Genomic DNA, 24,966 nt, shown 5'->3' with positions numbered 1-24,966 from the left:
TGCCTCACAAACCGCAGTTGGTGCAGTTCTACAACAGGAGGTCAACGGTGAAATACAGTCCTTATCATTCTTCTCGCATCGCCTACAACCTGCACAGACTCGATATAGCACTTTTGGCTGTGAACTTCTCGCAATCTACTTAGCTGTTCGGCACTTCCGACATATTTTGGAAATTACGACAAGTGAATATTTCCTTTCACAGCCAGTTACTGCATTTGGATCCGTATAGTGGACTATTGGATCTACACATTCGTGAGTCCCCATTTGACAAACTCATTCCTTTCCTATTGTGATTTTGTGATTTTGTATTGGTTACTTTGCTTGTTAATTTATCCGAACACGTTGATGAGGTCCTGCTCCGGCACATATCTGGGTCTCCTGAAACTTGTCCTTCTCACTGCACCATGAAAAATCAGCCCAAATGCATTTGCCATTTTATGGATGATTCGGCGCACCTCCCCACGTATTAATCGCATGGACTTCCAAATACTCTATGGGGCCTACGTCGGACCACTCCTGGAATACGCCAACCAAGTTGTCTACTCAGGACGCACCAAAGACGTCTCCCTCGTTTAGCGTGTTCAGCTAGCCGCTACGAGAATTGCTGCTCGCCTCAAATCCGTGGACTACAAAATCCCTCTTGCGATGCTTGATCTCCTTCCCCTAAAGAACTGTCGCCTCCGAGCCGACCTAATTCTTACTTATGCCCTTTTGGACAAACCTTGGCCAACAGGTTTTTCGCCGTTGACCCAGCAAACATGGCGGGGACGTGTGGAAACGTTTTCAAGCTCAGACTGCACACATTTATTAGGCAGAATATTTCTCATTTCATATAGTTGTGCGGAATGACCCCCTCCGACGGTTTTCCCTCTATAACCCTGTTCAAAGCACTACTAAACATTTTTTTATGCGAATTCTCGCGGTGGCAAGCATACTGCCTCGCGCTGAGAACATAAAGAGCAGTGCTACACTTTTTCTTCACTTGTGCCTTTCAGGTGAACTACAGCTGTTGAACGACAAGGGCAAAACCGATCCCGGAATCTTGGGCAAAAGCCTCGAGCCTGTATATCAATCCGCGAATCGGTGAATGTCTCTACAAGCGCAAAATGTTTTCAGCTTTCGTAGTATAGCGCCACTACTTTTATAGTACGGTGCAGCTATATCATGACCCCAAACAATTAGAGCTTGTCATGGCGAGTGTAGCTGAATTAATATAAAAATCCCGTTCGCATAATTAATCAGTTAGGAAATCTGGTGGACGCGGAATTCAACTAGGCGATTCGGTCAGGTCCATGGTCACAGTGATATGGAGACTTCAGTCTTCAAAACCTCTTTTGGAACAACGCCTGCTTGAAAATATTTAGTTTGTCCTTTTTCCAGCATCAGCAGTTAGCAGATTCCAAACAGCGGACATATTTCACTTTCTCTGCACACGGATCGAAAAATGAAGTCATCTGCTTCACCGACAATTACAAAGGCACGATTCCACGGGGCGTTACCGTGTTTCTGTCTCCAGGACCAATGCGGGGATAGATTATAAGGCCGCTCTCAGTCCAGTGTCAGCTGTAAGAAAACCAGTTCAGTTTGTGTCCGGGGTTAATAAACAGAAATCCTCTTTTGCAGTAGGGTATCTCAAGAAGGGCCCGCTTAAGTTAGATGAGTCGGCATTTCGTATGCTGTCGACATGGATATAGATGCATCTTCTGGGTTCATAGTTTCTTTAAAGACGGCGAACCACTCGAAAAAAATCCTGGGTGCCTGCACTGTTTAAATTTCCGGACACTATTTTATATCGCCTACGTGCACCAAGGAAGTTAATCCGGGGATCTTGAACAGACCCTTGACGGATACAAGAAAAGAGAACTATTAGATACCATTAGGATGAGCATTCTCTGCAAACATGGCTCCTCCGTACCATCCGAGAAAACCTGTAGCCAAAGAGGAAGCATTCATGTGGGTGTATTGGTACAAATAATTCCGATGAACGGTTTATAAAAAAGAACGCGCGAACTTTCCTGCCAGATTTATCTTTTTCCAAGGTTTCTGGCGAATGCCTGATGTTATTTCCTCCATGAATTTGTCAGGAGTATAAGCTTGACCAACCAGGCGATAATTCACCCATAAATTTTTGCTGCTCGATCCGAAAGTCAGACTGAAGACTGTACTCCTTCACTCGCGAGGGATCTCACACGTTTTTCAGTGGAAGGGCATACATACTCTGGGGCATAAATTAACAAACCAATGAGTCATAAAATTTTTGAACGAAAGTTTCAAGTATCCAGGTTTTGTAACACCCGAAAAGGTGAATCTCCGGACTCGCGGGCCGTCTGGATGATATACTGGAAGGTTTTGGCCCTGAAACCAGAGCATTGCTGATGTGCTTCCTCCAGTTATGCTAATGCAACCAAACTCCTTCATATTCTCGGTTCCAGCGAGAACCGCGAAATGTATAAGCACCCGAAGTTTCCCAGCTTTGATCAAAAGAAGAGTGCTCTCAAGCTTTTGGCAATACTCAGGCTCCCACGCAGGATTGTTAACCTCCAGGAACCCAGCGCCTGGTTTCCTCAAGCATGAAAACATAACAGGGATGCGAAGCCTGAATCAATCCTGAGATCAGCTGACCGCACATTATCTTGGTAATGAGGCTTCAAGTTTTTTCACTGCCTTCCTCTACCAGAAAATGTGGTAAACATTTTCCTTCAAGTGTATCCAGTTATTTTGTACGAAGACCGCCAAATGCTGCTGAGGATTAGATGGTCCCATCTAACAGGCCGGACGTCGCAAAAATACCAGCCGCCTGCGCTTGATGTTAGCCAGGCCCCCAGCCTGTCCAATGTGGGTAAAAGAAACGCCACCGCCCAAATGGATTCGGATTATTTCGTTAGCTCTACACTGACGACGGCAGTCCACGGTCTCCGTGACAGATTGTGGCACGATATGTTTAATTTGCAAAAGGAAAAAAGTCCAAGGTCGACGATTTAAAACCCAGCGTAATCTTAGGATGGATGCGATTGTGCGACCCAGCAAATGAAAGCCCAGAGGATCTTTGGTAAGAATAGGAGAGCGGATTTGCATGAACTGATATGGGAGCGCGCTTTTCAAATGTTGACCCTGAGACTTGCACGCCTTTTGGTGGGTTGATTGTGGTCATACTTAGCGACATATTTAGCGGCATATTAGCGGCAAAATGACTAAGTCACCTGACGCTTCAAAACCTGTTGTTGGACATGTTGAGGAGGGAAGAGCCAGGATCATCCTGCCCGAAGGTGTTTTCTATAATCGTGTTCAGGAATTCAATCGTGACATCACCGTCGCTATGCTACAACAATATCAACTGGTGCACCAAAGTGAGTGGATTGAACGCAAGCACCGGCATATGAAACGCGGTTCCGAACATACTTGCGTTACCTACGATGGTCTAAGAATTCTCGAGGCCTTGTCCGCCACTGGCATCCGGTCTGTCCGTTTCGCCTTAGAAGTCCCAAAAGTTGCAAAGATAGTGGCTAACGATCTGGATGCGAAGGCGGTTGAGTTGATTCGGAATAACGTAGAACTCAATGGCGTTGGAAAGCATGTGGATGTCACATGTATGGATGCAGTGGAATTGATGCGTAAATGTAAAACATTCACTGAAAGGTAGGTAGTGTTGCATATGCTATGTTACATAACGGGGCAATTACTTCTATTCCCGTTGATATTTAATTTCTGCCTGTAAAATGTGGTTTGATCTGGTTGGAAACTGTTCTATGTTGCTAAGCGGCTTTGTTTGTATCGTGCCCGTTATGTGGGCCAGACGTCTACGGGTATGATACCCTATGTTTAGTGTCCGATGTTTACTGTATTTTCTGAATTAGAAGACTGATGGTAAACCACTACGTTTAGGTCCGATGAATTCTCGGGACGCTCGTGTGAACTGCTCCATAACTAAGGATAGAGTGACCGGGAAACTTCCCATAGTACTAATGGTACGTACCAATATCCGACATTGCTGTCCCATACAGGAGAATCGCAGTAAAAGTTAGAAGGAGGGACACTTAAATAGAGGCGGAAGGGCGCTGGTGGATTTCGAACCCCAAAGAAAAGGGGGCTTCCGGTGTAGTAAACGATAGCATCCCGTTTGAACCGAACGGATCAATTGACCAGAGGGAAATATCCGTCAGTGCAATGATTTGTGAAGAGAAAAGGTCAGCAGTTCGAACTACTTGGAATGAATACGATACAAACACGATGGTGAGCTTCGACGATCATTCCAGTATCCCTAATGAGCATAGGAAGTTCGTGTCACCGGTGTGTCGGTTATATCCAAGATGTTTTCCGGCATTGTCTCGTGCGGCTTGATAGGTTATCACCCATAAGCAATGTGTCAAGGGTACGTTGGTTCCAGGTCCCCGGAAAACCGGAGAGCGTTGGAGATATAGCCAAGCATTAGCGGCATTGGTCGGTTGGTTTCAACTATTAAGGGCGATAGTTTTTATTCACGAGCAAGACTGACTGTGACTGGGTCGTGTCTTTCAGTGTCAGTAACCGTAGATGTATTGAGTCCCGGGGTCCCTATCCAGGGAGGCGGTAGTTGTCAGCCCGAACTGATTAACGCTTTTATACTTCGTTGCCAGGACATAGATCTGCACCTCTCGGTCGCTTCTTCTCAGCACAAGGTTGGGCGAGATGAGTTGTGCAAAACAGACGGTCCTCTGGTATGCAGAATACATGTTTTAACCATCGCAACATGTGAAGCGTGAGTCACTCATCCACCTTGAGAGAGTTCCTTTTTCCCAAGACCACCAGCATTGCTAATTTAATGTCCTCATCAAACTCTGTTAGTAATTTGTGGACATCGATGACCAAAGAATGACCGTTTTCTTGCATCTTGTACTTGTAAAGGCCACGTTCTCATCCATAGGTCGCACTATCGCTGTTCGACGCCATAGATATCGGAGGTTACGAAACACTGCCATGGCCTTCCCGATTCGAGGAGTAATCTCGTCTCTAGCCAGTACGCCGGGACTTATACAACTGTCCAGGTAAACAAAATCAACTGCCACGCTTATCGGCTTATCTGCAAGCATGAGGTTTGGGTTCGATCCCACCCACTCTTGTAGCAGCATTTTGCACTTCGCAGGTTTGAAGAGCATACCAATCCATGCGGCAGAATTATCTGGGTTATTTGAAGTGATAAGCATTTCTGAAGGATCTGTACCAAGGACAGGAATACCGTCCTTCTCGGAGTCCCCATGCAGGAAGACTACAGTGACCAGCACAGCTGAGTTTGCTGGTAATGGTTTTCATACTTTGCTGCCAAGTCGTTGTTTGACTGCCTCTGGCTCTCTTCCACCCTTCACGTGGTTATGCGAAAAGAGCCCTTCGAGGAAGTCGGTCGACTGGCATACGCAGTACGTGGCCAAGCCAGCGCACTCTATGCAGTGTGACCAGCTCATCTATCGATGGTGAGTTATTTCTCCGGAATACCCTTCAACGAACTTCAGAATTGCTGATCTGGTGTCCCCACCAGATTCGGGCAATGCTCCGAAGACATCGATAGTCAAATACTGAGAGTCTTTTGACGTCGTCAGCGCGCAACGGCCAGGTTTCTGATTCGTGTAGTAGTATGGAGCGCACCGCAGCATTGTAAACTCGACCCTTGATGGATAGGTTGATGTGACGCCTATGCCAAAGGTGACGCAGGTTCACAAAAGCTGCTTTGGCCTTGCCAATCCGGATGGAAACATCATTTTTCGCGAGACCACCAGGACTGATACAGCTGCACGAATAAACACATCTGTCTACTACCTCAATCGGTTCATCCGCAAACATGAGGCTAGGGTTTGAGCCCACCCAGTCTTACAGTAGCACTTTACACTTTGCAGGTGTGAAACGCATGCCAAACAGTGAGGCTGAATTTTTTTAGATTATTCAATATTGTTTGACTTACCACGGGTTCAGTTCCAAGAAGAGCCATGCCGTCTGTCAACGGACGCCCCGGGAGCACTTCGACCCCACAGACATTGAAGGCTAATAGTGAGTCTTGCATGGTCGTATCAGTGACGAAGTTGCGGAGGAAAGGTGAAAGAGGACAGCCCTTTCTGACGCCAATTAGTGTGGCCAACTCAGAAAAGAGCTTCCCGTAAACTTTCACACGGCCGCGGGAGTTGGCGTACAGCGTCACCAGGGATTTTCTGCTCTCTTTGAAGAGAGCTGGATGCAAACCGCCGGATCCAGGTGCCTTCTCACGTTTCCTTACGGATATTTCATACTTTACTCCTTCCAACGAGCGAACATGGTTTACATTCCATTCATCCGTATGCACTCTTGTTAAGTTTTGCTCACGCAGCGAGCAAACGACATTATGTGCAGACTGTGACGATATTCTATCCCCATCTATGTTGCGTGGTCCCGACTCTTAGTATAGCAGAATAAGAGAACGAAACCTTGGACACAGCTGTAATGCTCCGAACAACAGGTAATTAATAGATGATCACGAAAAAATGACAATATATATATATATATCCATAGTTAGCACACAAAGTTGCCGAGTTTTTGGGAATATTGATATCTTCAACAATTCTTCAAAGGCTGTGTTTCAGAAGGCCAGTTAAACTGTCCTTCGAAGTGTTCGGCCCATCCTTTCAGTTGACGTTTTTGCGGGTGTATTAGTAAGCCGCCTTTTTCACTTGTAGTTTCACCGGCCGTTGCTTTCCTAGGACCAGTCAATCGTATCAATTTATATAGGACACGGTAGCAAAAGCCTTCTCGATCTCACAAACTTTCGATGTCCACCAGAGCTCTCGGTCTTTTCTTAGGCTCTTCACTATTTGGCGTTTGAGGATACTGTCAAGGCGCCCTTACGTAGACAGAAGGACTATTAAGATCCTGAACCGAATACTTTGGCTCAAAAGCCTGATCGCCAAGCGGCTGTTTTTGGCGGGAGATGCATGTGCATTTCAATTTTTACAAAACAAACCACCACAAATGTTCCAACCTCTAACCTGGACAGCCAGATGGCTGTGTTGGTCAGACTTCTAACCCAACCTGAGATGAGGGAGTCTGGGTGTCACAAGAACCCCTCCATGTGGCACTTTGGGTCACGAAAGCACACAAACCATCCCGCTACAGTAAAGTCCGGTTTATTTTCGATGGTCTTGACTGTGCTGGCGCTTCCTGCTCTTCCACCGAACTACATTCACGAAAACTGACGCAGGAAAGATTTCTTCTAAATATTGCTTTTAAATACTTCCTCTGCTGCTACTGACGTTCTTCCACGGAAGCGCGTGAAAGTCAGCTGCCTTGATGAGACGGCTTTTTCCCTTTGGATCTAAAAGTTGCTACCTTGACTATCCAGTTTGTGATGTCCTTGCACATAACAAAGGCGGACTACGGTGTCTTGGGTCTCGGGTTCAGCGGGTTGACTGAAAGGCGAGTAAAGAGGTGGATGACCCATCAAACTGTCGAAATCGCTCCGCCCAGCATTCAGGGGGATGATTTTTGTGTGTCAAATCCACAACATATCATCACTGCAGGCGGTTTACTGGATCCTCTCCTGTGCTTGAAGTGGAACAATTCCATTATGTATCCAGCTACACTGGCTTCTTCCCTTTAGGGAAATGCTCTTTAATTCTGTTCGGTTTTTCTGTCTGCACGCAGATACACCCCTGGGTTGATACCCAGCAAACCTAGGTGAATTATTCTCAGTATCCTAAGAGATGTTACTAGCATCAAGTAGGAACTGTGAATTTCCTTATGTCAGTACTGAATAGGTTAGTGCGAATGGGATTTCGGTCACTAATGGGACAGTGGTTATCTCGCCCCATCTAGAGTTTGTCTTCTCAAGATGCAGCCTTCAAGGCTTCACTTAGGCTGTTTCGATGTTTGCTTAACGTGCGAATCAAAAAATTTCTCCGTCGCTTACTAGTCAACTTGCTTTGTTTTTGGAGGGAGATTCGTTGAAGGTGGTCCGAATCCACGTGAGTATTTTAGAAAGATCGACAAACAAGCTTTGAGCCTTGTTATCACTCGCCAATGGCCACATGACCAGTCTGGTTTTATAGTTGATCACTAGTGGGGGACACCGAGTAACGTAATAGTGCCTACTGTATTTAAATCCAGTGCTACTGGAGGATACTTGGTACTCTGTACGTAGTTCTACCACTACCATTATTCTTGAGTCTAAGCCAAACGGATCACCGGGTTGCGCCTCCAGTGAGATGGAACTCCCTGCTATTAGCTAAGATTACTTGGGAGTTCCTTATGAACGACAGCAAGGTAATGGTCTACGATAAAATTTACTTTTTTCCATCGAAGAGGTACAGCTCGCTATTAATGGACAAAAGCTGTAAATAAGGGACGACTGGGTTTTCGAATAGTGCGGATGCCTTTGGAAGTTGACAGATGAACAACAGATTGATGGCTATTTACGGGCATCCAGATAAATAGGGAGGCCTCAGGTTGGTAACTGAGGTCTATAACGACGGAAGCCGTAACTGTGTAGCAAGAAGTCATCACGACCACCACGTGTTTCGGAAGTAGGCTAAGGGCCTCCGGTTGCCTAGTTGCCATTCCTGTGTTATCTAGCCTGGTTGTAAGTCCATAAAACCCATGACCTACTAAGAAACTGGGCCCGCCGCATCAGGGAGTGAAGTAGCCGTACTACAGTCTGGTAGCCGCCACTCTACCTGTCGCGCGCCTTTCCTCAGTTCATCAGAGAAAACTTCCTGGTACTACGCGAAGTTCGGCGAGGCCCCCGACGTTGCCCACTACCTTGAAATCGTCACCTTATTGTCTCGTTCCGCTCACACTCAATCATTAGTTCTTGTACATAGGTTTTTTGTTGTCATTGATGCCTGTGTAGAAATCAAGTCGTTCAGTTGTAACACCCTTCTGGTGGCTAGCTGCCATACCACCTAAAGGAAGCACTAGGGCTGGGATACTGCCTGGTTGCCGAAGCCTAGACATGAGAAGTCGAGAGGTTCCAACTACGGACATTCTGGTCAGTAAACTCGCGTTCTAACCACTCGAGCCATCTTACCCCATCCTTGGGATTTTTCGTACCGTTCACAGTTTCTGGTTGACGTGAATGCCAATTTGTCAGTCATGCCACCTGTCGCGAGAAACGCACTATTTTCCACGGGTCCGTCCGTTTCTTTTCGATTGAACTCACGAATGTGTTCGATAGATTGCACACTGAGTATTCAGGGCTCACTCCACGAATGAGCTTTCGGCTGTGACAGCGCACTTCAAGCAACAGAGCCATGCGTTGTCGCGTTTATCAGCTTGTATTGGAAAAGATTGTAATGACAAAAACCGAATTCGAACAAATGTAATGTTTAGACTTCTTCAAACTGATTATTGGTCTGTGGGCGTTGTATATTGTCCCAGGTTATACCAGAGATTGTCACACTAGCAGGGGCTACCAGGTGGCTATCTCGTCACGGGTATGTGCCAGAAACCATTGCAGTATGGAAAGCATTCACGTGTCCATTGAAGTCGATCTCTTCCACGCTTGACAGCAGATCGGGAGGGGGAGAATTGGAACCCCCTAAATACACTGTAATTACTCTTCTGGGAATTTTCAGATTTTTCGGACTCATGTAGCCTGAACAACTGCGCGTAGACATTTGGGGTTCGCCCCTCAGTATGTGCTAAGAACTGGAGTTCTTTCTCCTTGTTTTTACGGTGTCCCTCTCGAAAATTCAATGTTTGTCCCGTTGTTTTTGCGCCCTTATGAGTTAATACGTCATGTCGATATCCGACTTGTCCTGATGCCTGTTTTTCGTTGTCAGGTTCAATGTCGTTGATATCGATCCTTATGGAACTGCCAGTCCGTTTCTCGATTCGGCAGTCCAGTGCCTACATGATGGTGGTCTTCTCTGCGTGACATCAACAGATGCTGCTGTATTGTGTGGAAGCACCCCAGGCACCTCAATGGGCAAGTACGGAGGCTTAGCTATCAAAAATAGTGCAGCTCATGAAACGGTTCGTTCTTCCAATTTCATTACTCATATTTCTCAATTTTCTCGAATTTCACAACTGCCGAAAGGTAGTCACCCATTGTTTTAGATGCTGGGTAACTACAAACGAAGATCCCAGCTACTACAAGGCAGTGTACTATTTTCCATTGAATTAATGACGGATACCCTTGTGCGCACAAAACGTCTTTCTTGAGTTCCCTTAGTCTAACTTCCCCTGACTGTACGGACCAATCAGTCCGAAAACCCCTGATGCTAAGCGCTATCTAGTGTATGTGACCCAATCCGTCACAAAGAGACTAGATATTACTGTGGCATGTGCCCTCATGAGCCATTGAACTATACTGGAGGCTACCCGTGCAACACTCAATCTCTCATATTGGATTGACCAATAGTTAGAGGTCGAGCCGACACAGTCTCGTGGTCCATTAGTTTGGAGCTGAGACTTGTGTGCCGAACTGTGTTCAAATAAAGAAAAATTAAACGCACTGGCATTTCTTGGCAAACACCGGTGCCTTATGGTCAGGATTTTGACCCAAAGGCCTTGGTTGAGTACCCTAATCATCCCTCAGTCCGGGTTTTGGCACCCTTAGTTTCGAAGTCTTCGTATAGCTATGGTTGTCTCAGCCAGAAGTCGCCCCGCGTCACATCGGCTGTTGCTTGCTGTCATCAGCTGGGGCTCTTTATTTGATACTTAGAGCAGAGTGAGCAAGCGAAAACGGCCTACCGATAATGCTTTCCTTCCTCCTTCACATACATATTCTCCCCCCACCCCACTGACAGTGCTTTTCCTGTAGGCTCATCTGCTAGGACTGACACGCCATCCCTTTTGCATTGGTCCTAGCCGTGATGACTGCTCGTCAGTCGACGTCGACAACCTCAGGCGCCTAAAAATCAATATTCGAGTTTCGGCACTCGGTTTTTTGACTGCCTCTAAAGCAAGCGGGTAAACAGACTACATTTATTCGTAATTGCTCGCTTGAAACTAGTGTATAATAATAATGGACGCTCAACAGTGCCTGGTCGCCGTCCCACCCAAAGGAATTACGAGGACTGAGGTACTGTCAGATTGCCTAAGCCTAGACAAGAGCAGTTGAGCTGCCGAGGTTGGGGTCGGATCATGGACCTACCGGTCAGTAAGTTCGCGCCTCAACCACTGAGCTACCTCGAGATTGAGTCGGTGACGAAAATTTAAGATTCAGTTACCATCATTTAGTCAACTGCTCCACCACTCTGACAGCTTCTCATCATAAACGGGAAGTTGATGGGTGTCTGTATGTTGTTCCTTCTTCCTCCCAAATGACTGGTAGCTCCAACATCATCGGAGAGGGCTTTTGGAGTGTACTTTGGCGGTAGGCTAAAACACATCTTTGGGGTTGCCTGAGGCCTTTAATTCACAAGTGAGTGGACTTAGTGCATCGGACTCGGCTGGGTGGTCGACTTGGATTGGACTCAAACAGGCAACGTGAATGACTACCTCAGCTGTGTACTAACCACAGACTTTATGTAGCACTACCTTCAAAGCAACCAACATCGTCTCATCACATGGTCTCCTCCAGGTGTGTGCCAAACAGGGACCTAAAGTGATCACATCCGATGGTGCTGATTAATTGCTGACTGTCGCTCGTTTTGGTACACTCGGGTGGATTCTGGCAGCGTACTTGCTTCACTACTCGCTTTTCAGTGCTCCGTAAGGGGTAGGTAACTCGTTCAGCACCTGAGAGGCTCACAACTATCGAATTTGAACGAAATTTCAGAATCTTGGCTTTATTCTAACTGCTCTATGATCGGGTGTCCATTCGCACAAAACGGGATCGCCATATCTTTGCACAACTCCGGGAGATTCGTCTGAGGCATGTTCGTGCCGGCACCACTAGCACTAGATGCTAGATGAAAAAGTAGTACTGTTTGAATCCAAGAGAAATGTCTCTCGAATATTATCCAACTTGGTGAATTATCAGGCTTCAAGTGAAACTTAGCGTACCCGCCGACTGAGTCCTGGTGGACACGGAATGCTAGGGAAATGGGGGAAGCGAGGAATGTTGGGAATGCCCGAAAAATACTTCTGTTGATCCTGAAAACCGTGTGAGCAGATATATTAAGGATCGAACGGGCGCGACTATCTATAATGAAGGAGGACATCTCGACCGCTGAGTCGAGCATTCTGGACAAAAGGTCTTGTGGCCACCTGTTACCACTACCGAATTCTTGAACTGTGCTACAACCCCCGACCATAAACCCGGAAATCCTAACGCTCTCAGAGGCTTATGACTGCAGTTCCTCAAATGCCACAGAGTTCCTGTTTCAAATGAGCTCCCACCTGCACCATCCGAGGGTAAGGATGAAGTCCTCAGTCAGCGTATGCTTGATCCATTTGCCCCCCATTTGGGAAAGCTAGGGTGCCCCAGACAAACGGGAAGAATACGTAATAACACCTATTTTCAATGAAAGGTGCGAACGAATGTCATAACGACAGACGGATCGGCTTGACTCCAGTTGTAGCGAGACTCTTTGCGCCACTTGTCCTTCATCGCCTTATGATTTCCCGCAAAGGAATAACATGAGTACGGGACTTCTGCTTGAACAGAGACGATCCAGTTAGTGACCACTCTTGATCTGGAAACGAAGCAGGAAAGCCCTTACAAGTGTAATCTGTGGAGTGTGACCAGCTGATGGAAACCAGGCCTTTCTATGGAGAGTTACTCACTGCCCACTTTGGTTCGGGTGGTGGACACAAGGTGACAATTGGTACTCAGCATATGCCAAAGTTCGTCTAGTTGCTCGCTCCACACACGCGACGTACCCTAGGCACAGACGTATGGCCAGCCGGTACAAACCATCACTCCACTGGGCCCATACAACGATGTTTACAGAAAGTCACTTCTAGCCCTCTGGAATATGTATGATATTAAGGCAACACTTCGAAAACAAATAACAACAGCCTAGCAGTTAAATCCAACGCTGCTTGCTTCGGACAGAATCGGGTACACATTACATTAGAATACTTCCGCATAGTGTTCTGTAGTTAACCATAGTTTCACTTGATTCCGTCGTTTACAATGGCTTCGAATTTCTGAAACTTTCCTCATTGGGTGTGGGTTCACGGGAATACTTGGGCCAAACGAGAGTGATTTTGATATGAACTCTACAGATCCCGTCACCACCTACGACTGACCTTCGAACTGACGAACGACAGCTCATATCGCCCGTGTAGTCCTTTCACGTGATTCCACTTCCAATTTCACAAGATACACATCAGCAGATTTTGGACTTGACGAAAGTTGGAGTTTTTGTTTATCGGGGTGCTGTTTCTCTGTATTCAAATGACCACCTACAGGCCGTTTCAGAATTCTGTCTGCGTTCCTTCGGAAAGCATGTCTCAGCCAGCGTAGGTGGTTGAATGGGATCTTAGAATCCATTCCATCACAACGCGTCCATCGGATGACCTTGGTGTCCGGTACTCGTTCGGTTCAGTGGACATCAATTATTTGTGTCTGGCAGTCCATATGAAAGCTTCTTAAGTATCTTAGATAGCACCGGTACATGGCCAATGTCTCAGTACCGTACAGGAGGACAGATGGAGCCACCGATTTTCGGACGTGAACCTTGGTCTCCATTTACATGCCACTGCCAGTCCTTAAGAATGGGCTTACAGAAATGAGGGGGGAGAAGAACATTTATGTGAATGAGAAAGAGGGGAGGCGTAATCAGTAGCCCGTCCTGCTGTATACGGGAAGTAGGGCGACTCGGTCGATGGGGTGAGATTATTGTTAGTTGTGAATGTCATGGATGTACATGGGAGGGAATATCGCCAGGGCGCTCAGACCTAGACATGGGAACGATTACGGTCCTCAACAAAGCCTCTGACTCAAAAGCTTGATCACAGGTCAGCGATGGTTGGCGTAAGGCCATCAAAGCAGGCTACACTTGTAACTAGCAAGTCGCCACCAATCTTCCAAACTCCACCCTGGGGGATCAGGAGACTGTTAGTCATACCTTCGCTAATCGGTCAACCTGGTGTGCGAGGCTATGTGAGTGTCAAATGTCCACTTACGGTATAGCTCAATACGGTTATGGAGGCGTTCAAACCGTCGCACCACGTAAAACCCAGTCTCTTCGTGACGGGAGCTTGCCTGTGCATTCTCATGCCCCTGGTGAACTTTTGTTCTTTTCCTTTGCCTAGTAGTATCCTTGCATTCCATTGGAACTTCTTTCTCCTGCCAGATCATGTTTATCAGTCTATAGTCCAGCCATCATACTTCACCGGTTCCTTGCCATATCTCCGACATTTGGAAGAAGATCCGAGGACATCTCTTTGCGGTGGCCTCTGCGTTGCATTCCAGTTTACTGTTGTCGGTCGATTCATCAGTTCTTATGAAGTACTTGTACCACATACCCAATATTTCTGCAGGTGATGTCTGTTTCAGCCGTGTATAAGCGTAAGGAAGAGATCGGCGCAGTTTGTTGTTCGGCTCATAAATGGGTCTCAGACAATCGTAAAATTTTTTGGGCCGTCGCAGGGGGACGAATTCTTCGGTTCCTCTAATCATTAATGCGGCTGAGTTCCCGGGTCAGGTCATTTTCAGCATCTTCTATCTACTGTTGCTTGTCTCCGCTGTCTGGATGGACAACAGTATCGGCAAGGGCTTCGTTTTTCCCAACTAGTAGCTGGTTCGTATGTTGACTGTTGTCGCCAAGCCAGTCAGGGCATCTCGAACGCCGTTGCCGAACTCGATTGGCAGTAGTCGTCATCATCTGGTGTCTCAGTTTGTGCCGCGCTTCTGCCAGTGGTCTGGATAGATTGAAGAACGCCTGTGCAAAGGCCAGTTGTTGTTGCTACACCAAATTGATTTTTTTAGTCCTTGAGACGTTTTCCGTCGCCCCTGATGCTCTCGCTGGTACAGTTTGCTCTGTATGGTCGATGAACCTGGGTTTAAAGCTTCGTTAGGACAACCTAGTGTTCTTTTCCACAGTCGGTTCTTCTGGAACATCTCACCGGTTAGCGATAATAGAACCCAGTATATGATAATAGCCACTGACTGGGTACGTCCAGACGGTATTGTGTTCTTGTTCGAGGCGAACTATCGTGTGCTGGGTAGCAAGCGCATGAATTACTCAAAATCAGAGTAGTCTATCACCGTTGACGTCCACAGTCTATAATACCATGATGTCCGAGAACGCCTGGCCGCAGGGGTTAATCTCAATCAACATGTGAGTTAAAGTCTCCCAGCAATAGGTTCTTGTCGGCTTTCGTTTGAAGTAGCTTATCAATTTCAGTGGAGAAGTTGCTTTTGTGGTCGTCTACTGAACATAGTGTTAGAGCCTATTTGCTGAGTGTAGTCACGTAGATCCAGCATGCCAATCTCGAGTGCAGCAAAGTAAAAACGAGAGAACAGTACAAATTAATAATGCACATAGCTGACCAGAGGGTGCTTCAACAATCCTGTTCGTGCTAGTTCAATGTTGTTCTATCTTGATGAACACCAGTATGTTTTCACACTCATATCACTGACGGTAAGGTCACTATTCGTTTCCGTCGGAGGTTTCTTTCACCAATTTTGTTCAATCTTCCGATGTCGTCGATATGTTTCGCGTCTTGAGTTCATTTATGTTCGCCACCACAATATAAACTCTATCCTGTTCGCGCAAACAGAGCTTACGGATTCTGCTTCACGCGATTCAATCGGCTGCCAGTCGCTTCGGGTGCGTAATCGAGCCACTGTTGTCGTTATCAGTGGATTTCTACGTCCGCGTGTTCGTTCGCGTTTGGGCGTCTCCAGGCTCAGTGAAAGCGATCGCCGCGAAGCATGCTATCTGCTTCAGTTGTACTGGTTGTACAGTGAGTAATCTAGCGTTGCTGTTTTCTATATTGAACCAACTCCGTGCGTACAAATATGCTGTGATTCCAGTTGATATATAAAAAGTGAACGCGTACTGGTAAGCCTCAGCCATAATATTTAGTTGGTGGTTTTACTGACTGACGTGCCATAAAATAAAAAAAACGGCAGCATCAGCTGTGGTGTAGGTTCGATACTTCAACCTGCGAAGAAGACGAAAGGTGTGCCTGACATTAGTCTTGGTTGTTTGATCCGTTGTTTTGCTAAAAGATTGGACACTGACAGATTGGCCGAACCCGTGTGATAGGACAATCACAGGCCTTGCCTTGAAGCATTCGCTCGTAAATCTCAATTACAAGGTGGTAATGTTCAGTTTAAATCTTCAAGGGACGAGTTGCTGTGTGTTTTAACCTTGTGCAACAAATAATTCTGAGGTTATGTTTGTTATATCTATGTGCACATGTGTACCACAACCATGAAGTTGCACTCCCCATGTAAGTGTAATTCATAATATTCATGAGCATGGTTGAGGCTACTATATATGTAATAGTGTGAGGATACGGTGGGCACCTACGGATTAGCAGATGGTCCAGGCCATCGATGCGATGCACGTATCGGAGTCGGATATGTGGAAGTTGGTCAAAATATTGGAATTCATTAGGGTGGAATGCTGGCTTGAAGATAACTTAGCGCCTATGGGGCAACACCGAGATACCGTTGAGACAGTTTGTTTGTACCGATGCACCCTAGGGGTGGTATAGGAAGTAAGGATAAGACATATTCAGCGTCTGTGCCAGATTCTGTGGATTTCAGAGGTGCTTATTCAGACAAAGTGTAACCTTTGCTGAAGATATAGGCGGAATGATGTGCATTGGGCAATTGGTATACTATTTCAAATTCAACGCCCTCGGACTAAAACGTAATATAGACTCGGTCTACCTTGTGTTAGCTTCCTCGGTTCCGGTTACCGTGCGTTCAGTTTTCTGAACTACTAATTTTCCTGTGATTCAATTTTAAGTATGAATCCTGCATCTAAACACATTCTTCCTAATCTGTCCCACGGTCTTCTTTTCAAACCCTCGTTTTTAGGATCTGTTGGTCCAGTTTCAACTTCCTCTGATGCAACAAATAATTCTGCTTTGTCTATCGATCATCAACTAACATGGATGTGTCCTCACCTTTTGTGATGTGTTTCGATAACGCTGATTCTTAACTTGCATTGAAAAGCACATTAGCTGAGAGAGCTTTTAATGGAGATTAATCGAAATTGCTGTAGTTGTATTTATGGGGCGATCAACCTGAGAAGGGAAGAAGGACCTAAAAACGCTTGGTCCTGATTAGCCCATATTCTGACCAAACAAGATATGCCCCCTTTGGGTCAGTAGCTGATTCCTGGCATATCAGTCCAGGCGATGTTTGGTTATTTCAAGCCATCGAACTCCTTTCAGAACGTTAACTGAGGACAGGTACTTGAGTCTCACTCAGCTGTGGAAGTCAGTAGTCTTAGTGACTTCAACGTCTACACCAAGAAATGTCTTCCGCTTTCCTCGCTTACATACAGATCTTCCTGGCCGTGAGGCTAAATTCTCTTCTATGAACAACTTCCTTACTCAACTTTTCTACATTCCATTCATGACACCTAAGCTGCCGGAAAAACTGGTCTACTTGTTTTCGACATGATGGGAAGTACTACATAAAAGAGTCCACGCTGCGGCAACTGTTACATAGTTATTCACTGTTTGGCCACTGGCGCCCTGAAGCAATTTTGTTCTGGTGAGAACACCAGCATGGGGCGAAGGGACTCAAGTGTGACAGTTGAGCTGGTGACGTTTCATGAATCCCGGTGGATTGGTGATGTCTTCTCAGTGTTGGAAGACTGTTTGTGCAGGATGCCAATGGCCCAAGGGCGGTTCAATCGTGGCAGCGAACCATTGAAACCCCGGACAGCCAACTCATTCGCCTTGATAGCTGTCGTCTATTTGGACGAAAACCTCTGGACAAGCCACATCAGTGGTTCGAAGCGCTGACAATCATGGCTCAGCTGGGAACCTACGCAACCGCTCGCTAACGCGACATGCTTTAGCCTAGGCATGGTAATAAGTACATTTATACTGCTACCTTCATACTACTACAGTTACTTCCATGTTTTGAGCTGTCACCTTAAATCCGCAGGATCTTATTCCCATAAATTATTCAACAGTAAATAAATCTGGCATCTAGAATATTTATCTGTCTGGCTTGTACGTAGTTTATGGCTGTTGTTGTCAATGGTGATGGGTGTATGGATTCTTCGCAGGACTGGTTCTCTGGATTCCTTTCAAATGTCACTGGCCATGCCGTTCCGTGTTATTAGTCGTGCAGTCAGATGAAGCGTGGAAACCAAGCGTATTTCGCTCCATAGGTTGGCTGCTTATCAACCTTAGTGAGAGCCATACGAAGGTAACCACTGTTTTGATTTTGTTTCTAACAGATCTCGATTAGTTAAACGGAACAACGGAGCTCGTTCTGGAACTGTCACAAAATACTGTAAACATTTGGTTAGATCAGATACTAATACGATCCGTATCATTTCACCCTCCGCTCAATTACAAACGATTGTGTTCCTGAGATGCGTGCCGATATTTTCATTGATAATTTCTTGTGTTATCCCTAGTAATTAACCGTTTTTAGCTCCTATATGCGTTGGAAAGATTCTTACCTCGTTTCATTTCACCTTGGCGTTCCTATAGGCTTACCATGTACAACCTTTGGGCCACGCATTAGCCAGCAACAAGAGGTTGGCTCCAGCCCGTGGCCCACCAGTTGGCCCACTCTGCGCTGAGTGTGGGAGTCACTTCAATGTTTGGGGTCCATTTTGGTGTGGCCCTCTTCACAGTCGCTCATTTTTGTCTGGTTTTCTCACCACTTTGGGATGTCCTCCAAAGGTCCCTATTCCTCCTGTGGCACAGAACGGCGATGACTGCAGCACCGCACTCCCGCAATCTGATAAGACAGATCGGATCCCCCGAGGTTAGTCTTATGTCCACCTCATTAATCATTCTGTGGATATTATAATGTAGTCTCCGTCAAATCAGATCACTAGGTCCTTTTGGTCAGTGTAATGATCACGAACGTTTCATTTTGTCCACACTGAATGTTTTGGTGAAAGTGGTCCTCAAAAGTTGTATGGTAATCAGCTTTCGTTGTAGAATACTTTTTACTCCCCAATCACATTTTGTGTGAACTAAATCATACAGCCTATCTTTTAGTGGGTTCCGTATGGGACACAGAGTCGGGTGCGTTCCCCTCCGTCGCGCTGTATGTCTTTTATCTATTGCTTGGTACACAGATCGCTATCCTGCTTTACTCTTGACAAATGTTAATTCATTTGTCTGAAGTGTTTGAAATCAGTGTGTGTTTGCTGATGCTCAACGTGTCGCAGAAGATAGCTAGACAATAAAATATGTCAAGTTTTATCTCAGCTGTGCTCACTCATAGTAGTTTTTCTGCGTTTATGCTTCTGCTATGCTTCTGTTAAACATGTCTGGAACACTTGTTCCGCGTCTATGCGGTCCTACTCGATAATACAGTCGTTGGATGTGTGGGTTATGTGGTTATATTAGTTTTATGTAAAAGGACGAAACCGTAGACAACACAATCAGTCAACCGCCTTAGTTAGTTCTTAGCGACCTCCATAATTTTAATGCGGTTTTCTATGCGATTTCGACTGGACCTGTAATCGGCAGCAAAACAGCCGTAGTTTTTTTCAGTCCGGTTCAGTTCACTGGTCATGGGCTAGTGAACCACCAACAATGGGTTCCGGTTTTGCTCTGCTACGTATGTTGTGGATGCAGCCTGGTTGCCCTCCACCAAATTGCGACCAGTTTCTGTGACTGTCTCGTATGTTCAAAATCCACTTCATATGGGTCACTGCTGCTTACAAAGTCCTTCTCTTTGCGTTGTGGTAAATTTTTGCTACCCATCAACGGCATCTGGAGTGCAGGAATTCTTTGGTCCGTAAGCTTGATCCACATTGGGAGTTTAATTACCACGACTGGAGACTACTGAACGAAAAACTAACAGCTATGGAACAATGTTGGGTTGTTCTTTTTAAACTACCGGAATGTATACTCATATGAGCTAACGTGCATACCGGATTTGCTGCAATTGGCGACCCGGAATTTGCAGAACGGTATCCGTACGCTATTTACTATGGGGAATCCACCGGATTACCAGTCCCAGAAGTCTGAGCACTTGTATAATCTCAAGCCAGGGATTAATTGTCTGGATTCTGGAGACTGCGGTCGCCTGATGAGCCCCAAGCAGGGTTAAACTAGTGGTGACTTTTTACGCATTGTCCCATACTACTGATATTTAATAGGAGTAGTTCACTTTATCTGCACAAACATCTAACCGCATCCCCTGCACCTCGATGTTGTCCTGTTGAGTTCATTTTTGATCATTTCATGCCCAGAAAAATGCTTTTCGGAAGCATAAAACCCAGGAACTCGATAGTAACATTATTCTGTAATCCATTTCATCCCTCAGACCCTTCCAACAACGTTTATCCAAGCGGTGCAGAGTTGGGGCTCCCAATGCCTGAAGGATTTTCCTTTGCTCCAGATTTAACAGATCCTGATTTAAATGATAAAGCCAGTAGTCGGTTTGGGACATTCAAGCGAATCGTTGGAATGTGCACCATGGCCTTTGAGGAACTCCCGGATGTCGTATTCTATCATAGAATTGATCACCTGACTGCCGTACTGGGTATGCAGGTTCCAGCTTTGTTGGAGCTACAGTACGTTCCCACCTATTTGGCATCATTCATTCCTTCGTTTTTCAACCCGAAAGTCTGATAATCTTTTTTGAACAATACTGATAACATCATGGAGCTTTACTGTCACTTCCATTGGTCGATCGCATGTTGTTAACCGTTCACGATAACCCCTTACTCCTAGCAAACCGGGAACCAAGTCCAGGTTACAGCGCAGCAGGCAAAACTGGTCTATGGTTTTTGGTGACTACTGAAATGTTACGTCCCTAGGACTGGAGTACATCACTTGACCATAGGGGATCTGAAATTACGTTTGAATAATCTAGGTTTATTTTATGCGAATGCGTTGATTGCTCGAAATCCAGGGAACATGAAAGGCTCGTGTTGATTTTTTCATAGGCTGACCTGTTCTTTCTAAATAATCTCCCTTCGACGCTTCCACAACATTAAGCAATTCGTTGCGAAACCTAATGTGATAGTGTTTTTTTTAAGTTTTCTGGGACTCACATGGATTGTGTCGTGTAAAATTCGGTGTTTTACACATTCACCCCATCTTATTTTGTTGTACTGTTATTAGTAGAAGCTTCCAAATAGCTGTGAACCATTTATCGTCTTCCTTCGATTTTTAGCTCTCCATTCTTGAATGCTGGTTATCGCATTTCCTGCTCCCACGCAGAAGCTAACACGTTCAAAACCGACGCGACCATGTCATTTATTTGGGATGTGTTACTGACGTTCCATCGCATTTCTGCTCCCACGCAGAAACTAACACGTTCAAAACCGACGCGCCCATGTCATTTATTTGGGATGTGTTACTGACGTTCCGTCGGAGGTTTCAGTCGTTGGAAAAAGCACCCAAGTCACCAACATCATCTGCCACAAGTGATGAATCTGAATCCGGGGAACTGGAAACTGCGAATGGAAAGCAAGAATCGATCCAACGAAAACAGGCCAGAAGACGAACAAATCGGCAGCACCGTCGCAAACGTCTCGAATCGCTAGGTCCGGAACAAGCTGCCGAACTAGCCTCTTTTCGTGCGCATCGAGGTCAGGTACGAGCACAGTTACTCTCTCGACCCATCAATTCAAACGTGGATCTGACCATACATCCAGACGCCAACCCTCCTTCGCGAACCGACGGGCTGGTCAGGTTGGTATCTCTGACGTTCCTCCAGTAGTCTCTCTCATGTCCACTGCTGGTCTTACCACTACTACTGCTACAACTCACTACGCATCCGGTTTTCTATACTAGTATGTTAGGTTTTGTAACTCTTTGATCAAAACTACCTACTCGGAAGTAGTTGTGCTCTCTCTGCGTTAAGTAGAATGCCCAGCTTCTGCGTATTATTGATTACGATGATTCGTGTACAGCCTAAGACTGCTTAGGTACGCAGATGCGATAACTTTTGTCCTAATGCTTTTGGACTTGCTTTAGGCGTTCATTAGTCTGTTATCTAACTGCACTTTAAGAAGCACTGTAAAGAAGTTATACTATTTCCACGAAGGAAACCTGTGGGTAGTTTCCTTTATGGAGATATGCTCCGATCTCTCGATTGTCCCTCCGACTGAAACATGAGGCGGCCTGCAGCACATTCATGTCGAGAAGTTATGCTATTATTTCCCCTTTATGGTGATATTCGCTTAACTGAAACCATTGAACTGGTGGCATACGTGAGTCTCGTTGTTTTAACTGTGAATTGAGATGCTACTGAAATAAACCCCAAGTAGCCTGGTCATTCTATTGAGTAGTAGCTTGATATTATTGCTTATTTGCACAAAGGTAAGTGGGTGAACACAGTGTGTGCAGTCTACTGCAAGCTAGGCTGGCTTAGATTATTTGGGCAGGTCATTAGAAAGACGTAGGAGCACTAACCCGGCCTCCGTATCTCGACTTCTCTTGTCCAGGCTAGACAACCTGACAACCCCATCCCCGTGCTTTCTCCAGGTGGCAGCCAGGTACCGAAAGGGTGTTGCAGCTAAACGATTTTTAGTACCACGAATGAAATATTTTTCACTCCAACCAGATCGTTTTTGGAATCCAAGCTATTAAAGCGACGTGGTAGACCGCATTTGAAAGATATCGATAAGCTTAATACTTGCTGCTAGTTCTAGTAATTCAATTGTCGAAAGGACGAGATCACTAAATGTCTTTGCAGCTTGTCTCTAAACAAACCAGTTATGATTGACATTCCATCTGGTCCAAGTCAATCTATCAATCCTGTCTGCGGAATCGCTCTCAAAGTGCAGTTTTGGCAAAAGTTTCCGCTCTATAAAAAATTCTGCAGAATGCTTTATGGAAACGGCACAGGCTACTTACAGGCTCGTGAATCGCTCTACTGCGTAGACATGGAGCATAACATCAAGACATGGTCGATGAATCACTCACATGCGAACATCATGCAGCGTGTGTTATTGATTTTTTACTCTCAAACGGATTCCTTATTCTTTCGCCATTGGTTTCCTACCACGATGGGGCCAGTTGCTGCGCAGAATCAGGTGACTTGAAATGCAAGCATTCTTACCACCATCACTGATACTGTGAATTCTGATTCGCTTGCATTTTCCCTGAACTAACGTTCATTCAGTGAACGGAACAAATGATTCCGTACTTTTACTGTTTCTCTGAGCAGTTAGTTGTTACTGTCAACATTAACGGCAATATCAGGTTTGTTCTAAAATTCCAGACGGACCGTTATATACTATGGCACATGGCCCAGATATGGACAAATACTATTTAATTTGAATGCGTATGATACGACTAGAAGTTAAACACGTTCGGTACACTATAACAATCAAACACCTAAGCTTATTATGATGAGCATCACGGGAAGATGAGTCGCGATCGGACAGGACGATATCTTAGCTTCAAGACGCTTCCATGTAGGTTTTTCTACTTTTGATCTTCCCACGGTATTGTCGCCCCTTGTAGAAATCCTAACTTTTCATCCTACAGAGGGTACTCGACTGTCACCCTTTTCACTTCTATTACCGCTGGATTTTAGCGGAGCTACGCTCACCGGCATGTCGAACTATACTGTTCCTCTTCAATGCTCTCCTCAGCTTATAGCCGCTCTAAGGGGTATTTATTATTCCTCCTTTATCTCACTTTTCTCTTTCCCTACATTTTTTCAGATATCAGCCAAATCCGGAGAAGTTCTGGGGACCAAAAGCCAGACCCAAAATGCTGAAAACAGATTCGGGATAAGGCCTTGTTTACTGAGTTTTCGAATCCCCATGTATATATTTTTCTTCACTTAATAAGCCTTCCTTCGAATCTTGTATCTTGTCTTCTTGGTTGCTTGGCACCTACTAGGAGATCATGTATGCTCACCAGAGCTACGTTACACATATCCAGTTCCTTGCAAATATTCGATTTGAAACATCCTAGCAAGAGTTTGTTTCCATCACATCTGTCGTGCTTGCCCCCTCCATCAGTGTTATTTTCATCTACCACTGAGTTCCACGGTTTGGTCGGTGAAATGTGGATGGAAACCCGAACTCTTTATTCTGAAGTTTCAGAGAAATACAATGGGATAGGAAATCTTGAAAGTCCTAATATGCGTGCCGAAACATGGGACCACCACATGGTTAAATTACTTTCGTGGACAAATAGTCCTCAAACAACAAGACAATGTTGTCCGCATAATCCAACTTTAAGAATCTCTTCAGGTCCAATTTCGATACCTAGAATCGTGGTCTCTTGGGGTGTACGTTCACGGTGATGTCGAGGACAAAACTGAACAAGAGAGATTGGATAACTAATGCATTCCGCCGCTGGTTGTGAAGGTGATTCTGGACAGTTCACTGTACACCCTAGCCCAACCGGTTTGGGGAGGGGGGTGGCACAACGCATGTTCATGAACTTTGAGGACGCCACCTAACTAGGAATTTTAGATGAGCCGTAGGGTCGAGGTCCCTCCTAAAGTCGAGGATAACCACAATTGCTGATCAGCGGTACGCGTGGCACTACTCAAACAGCTAACGTAATATAAAAATCAATGCACTCTCTGCCAGGTCGAAATTCTGCTTGATACTGTCCACTTGTATCTCACGTGCCGAAAATTAGTATCGGAATACAAAGGAAACCAGTGGGCGTGTGGAACTTATACCTGTGTGGTTGGAGCAGTCGGTTTGGTTACCTTTTTTCGAAACATGGGACCGACGAATGCGTACAGCCCGTTGACATTGAGCAGGCCCCAGCCAGTGTCATTTCTCATCATATCGGACAAATTGACCCTTCAAAACGATTTTCATTCGCGTTTTTTTAGCGGATGCTCTTCATAACTTGCGATGGGCATCCTTGATTATCAGCAGAACGCCTAGTCTGACAAGCTGAGCCCATTTTAAACAGGGCCTTGACCGTACTCCCGTTTCTTGGTTTTCTTTCCAGGGTTCACAGTTCAGTCGAAGCCCTGAA

At 45.7% G+C, this 24,966-nt stretch overlaps 1 protein-coding gene across 1 annotated transcript; it reads left to right on the top strand.

Moving 5' to 3' along the window:
- Nucleotides 1-3,113: 3,113 nt before the first annotated feature.
- On the top strand, nucleotides 3,114-24,045 carry T265_03131 (hypothetical protein; the record flags this gene model as incomplete). Its single annotated transcript, XM_009167544.1, has 7 exons — nucleotides 3,114-3,636; nucleotides 9,774-9,966; nucleotides 15,613-15,798; nucleotides 18,526-18,805; nucleotides 20,324-20,573; nucleotides 21,179-21,727; nucleotides 23,682-24,045. 6 exons carry the CDS (start codon nucleotides 3,188-3,190, stop codon nucleotides 21,366-21,368), a joined length of 1,548 nt encoding a protein of 515 aa, XP_009165808.1.
- Nucleotides 24,046-24,966: the final 921 nt, after the last annotated feature.

Source organism: Opisthorchis viverrini, assembly GCF_000715545.1.
Source record: "Opisthorchis viverrini unplaced genomic scaffold opera_v5_43, whole genome shotgun sequence".
Classification (NCBI taxonomy): Eukaryota; Metazoa; Platyhelminthes; class Trematoda; order Opisthorchiida; family Opisthorchiidae; genus Opisthorchis; species Opisthorchis viverrini.
The sequence above is the reverse complement of the archived record's forward strand: the minus strand, read 5'-3'. Positions and strand labels throughout refer to the sequence as shown.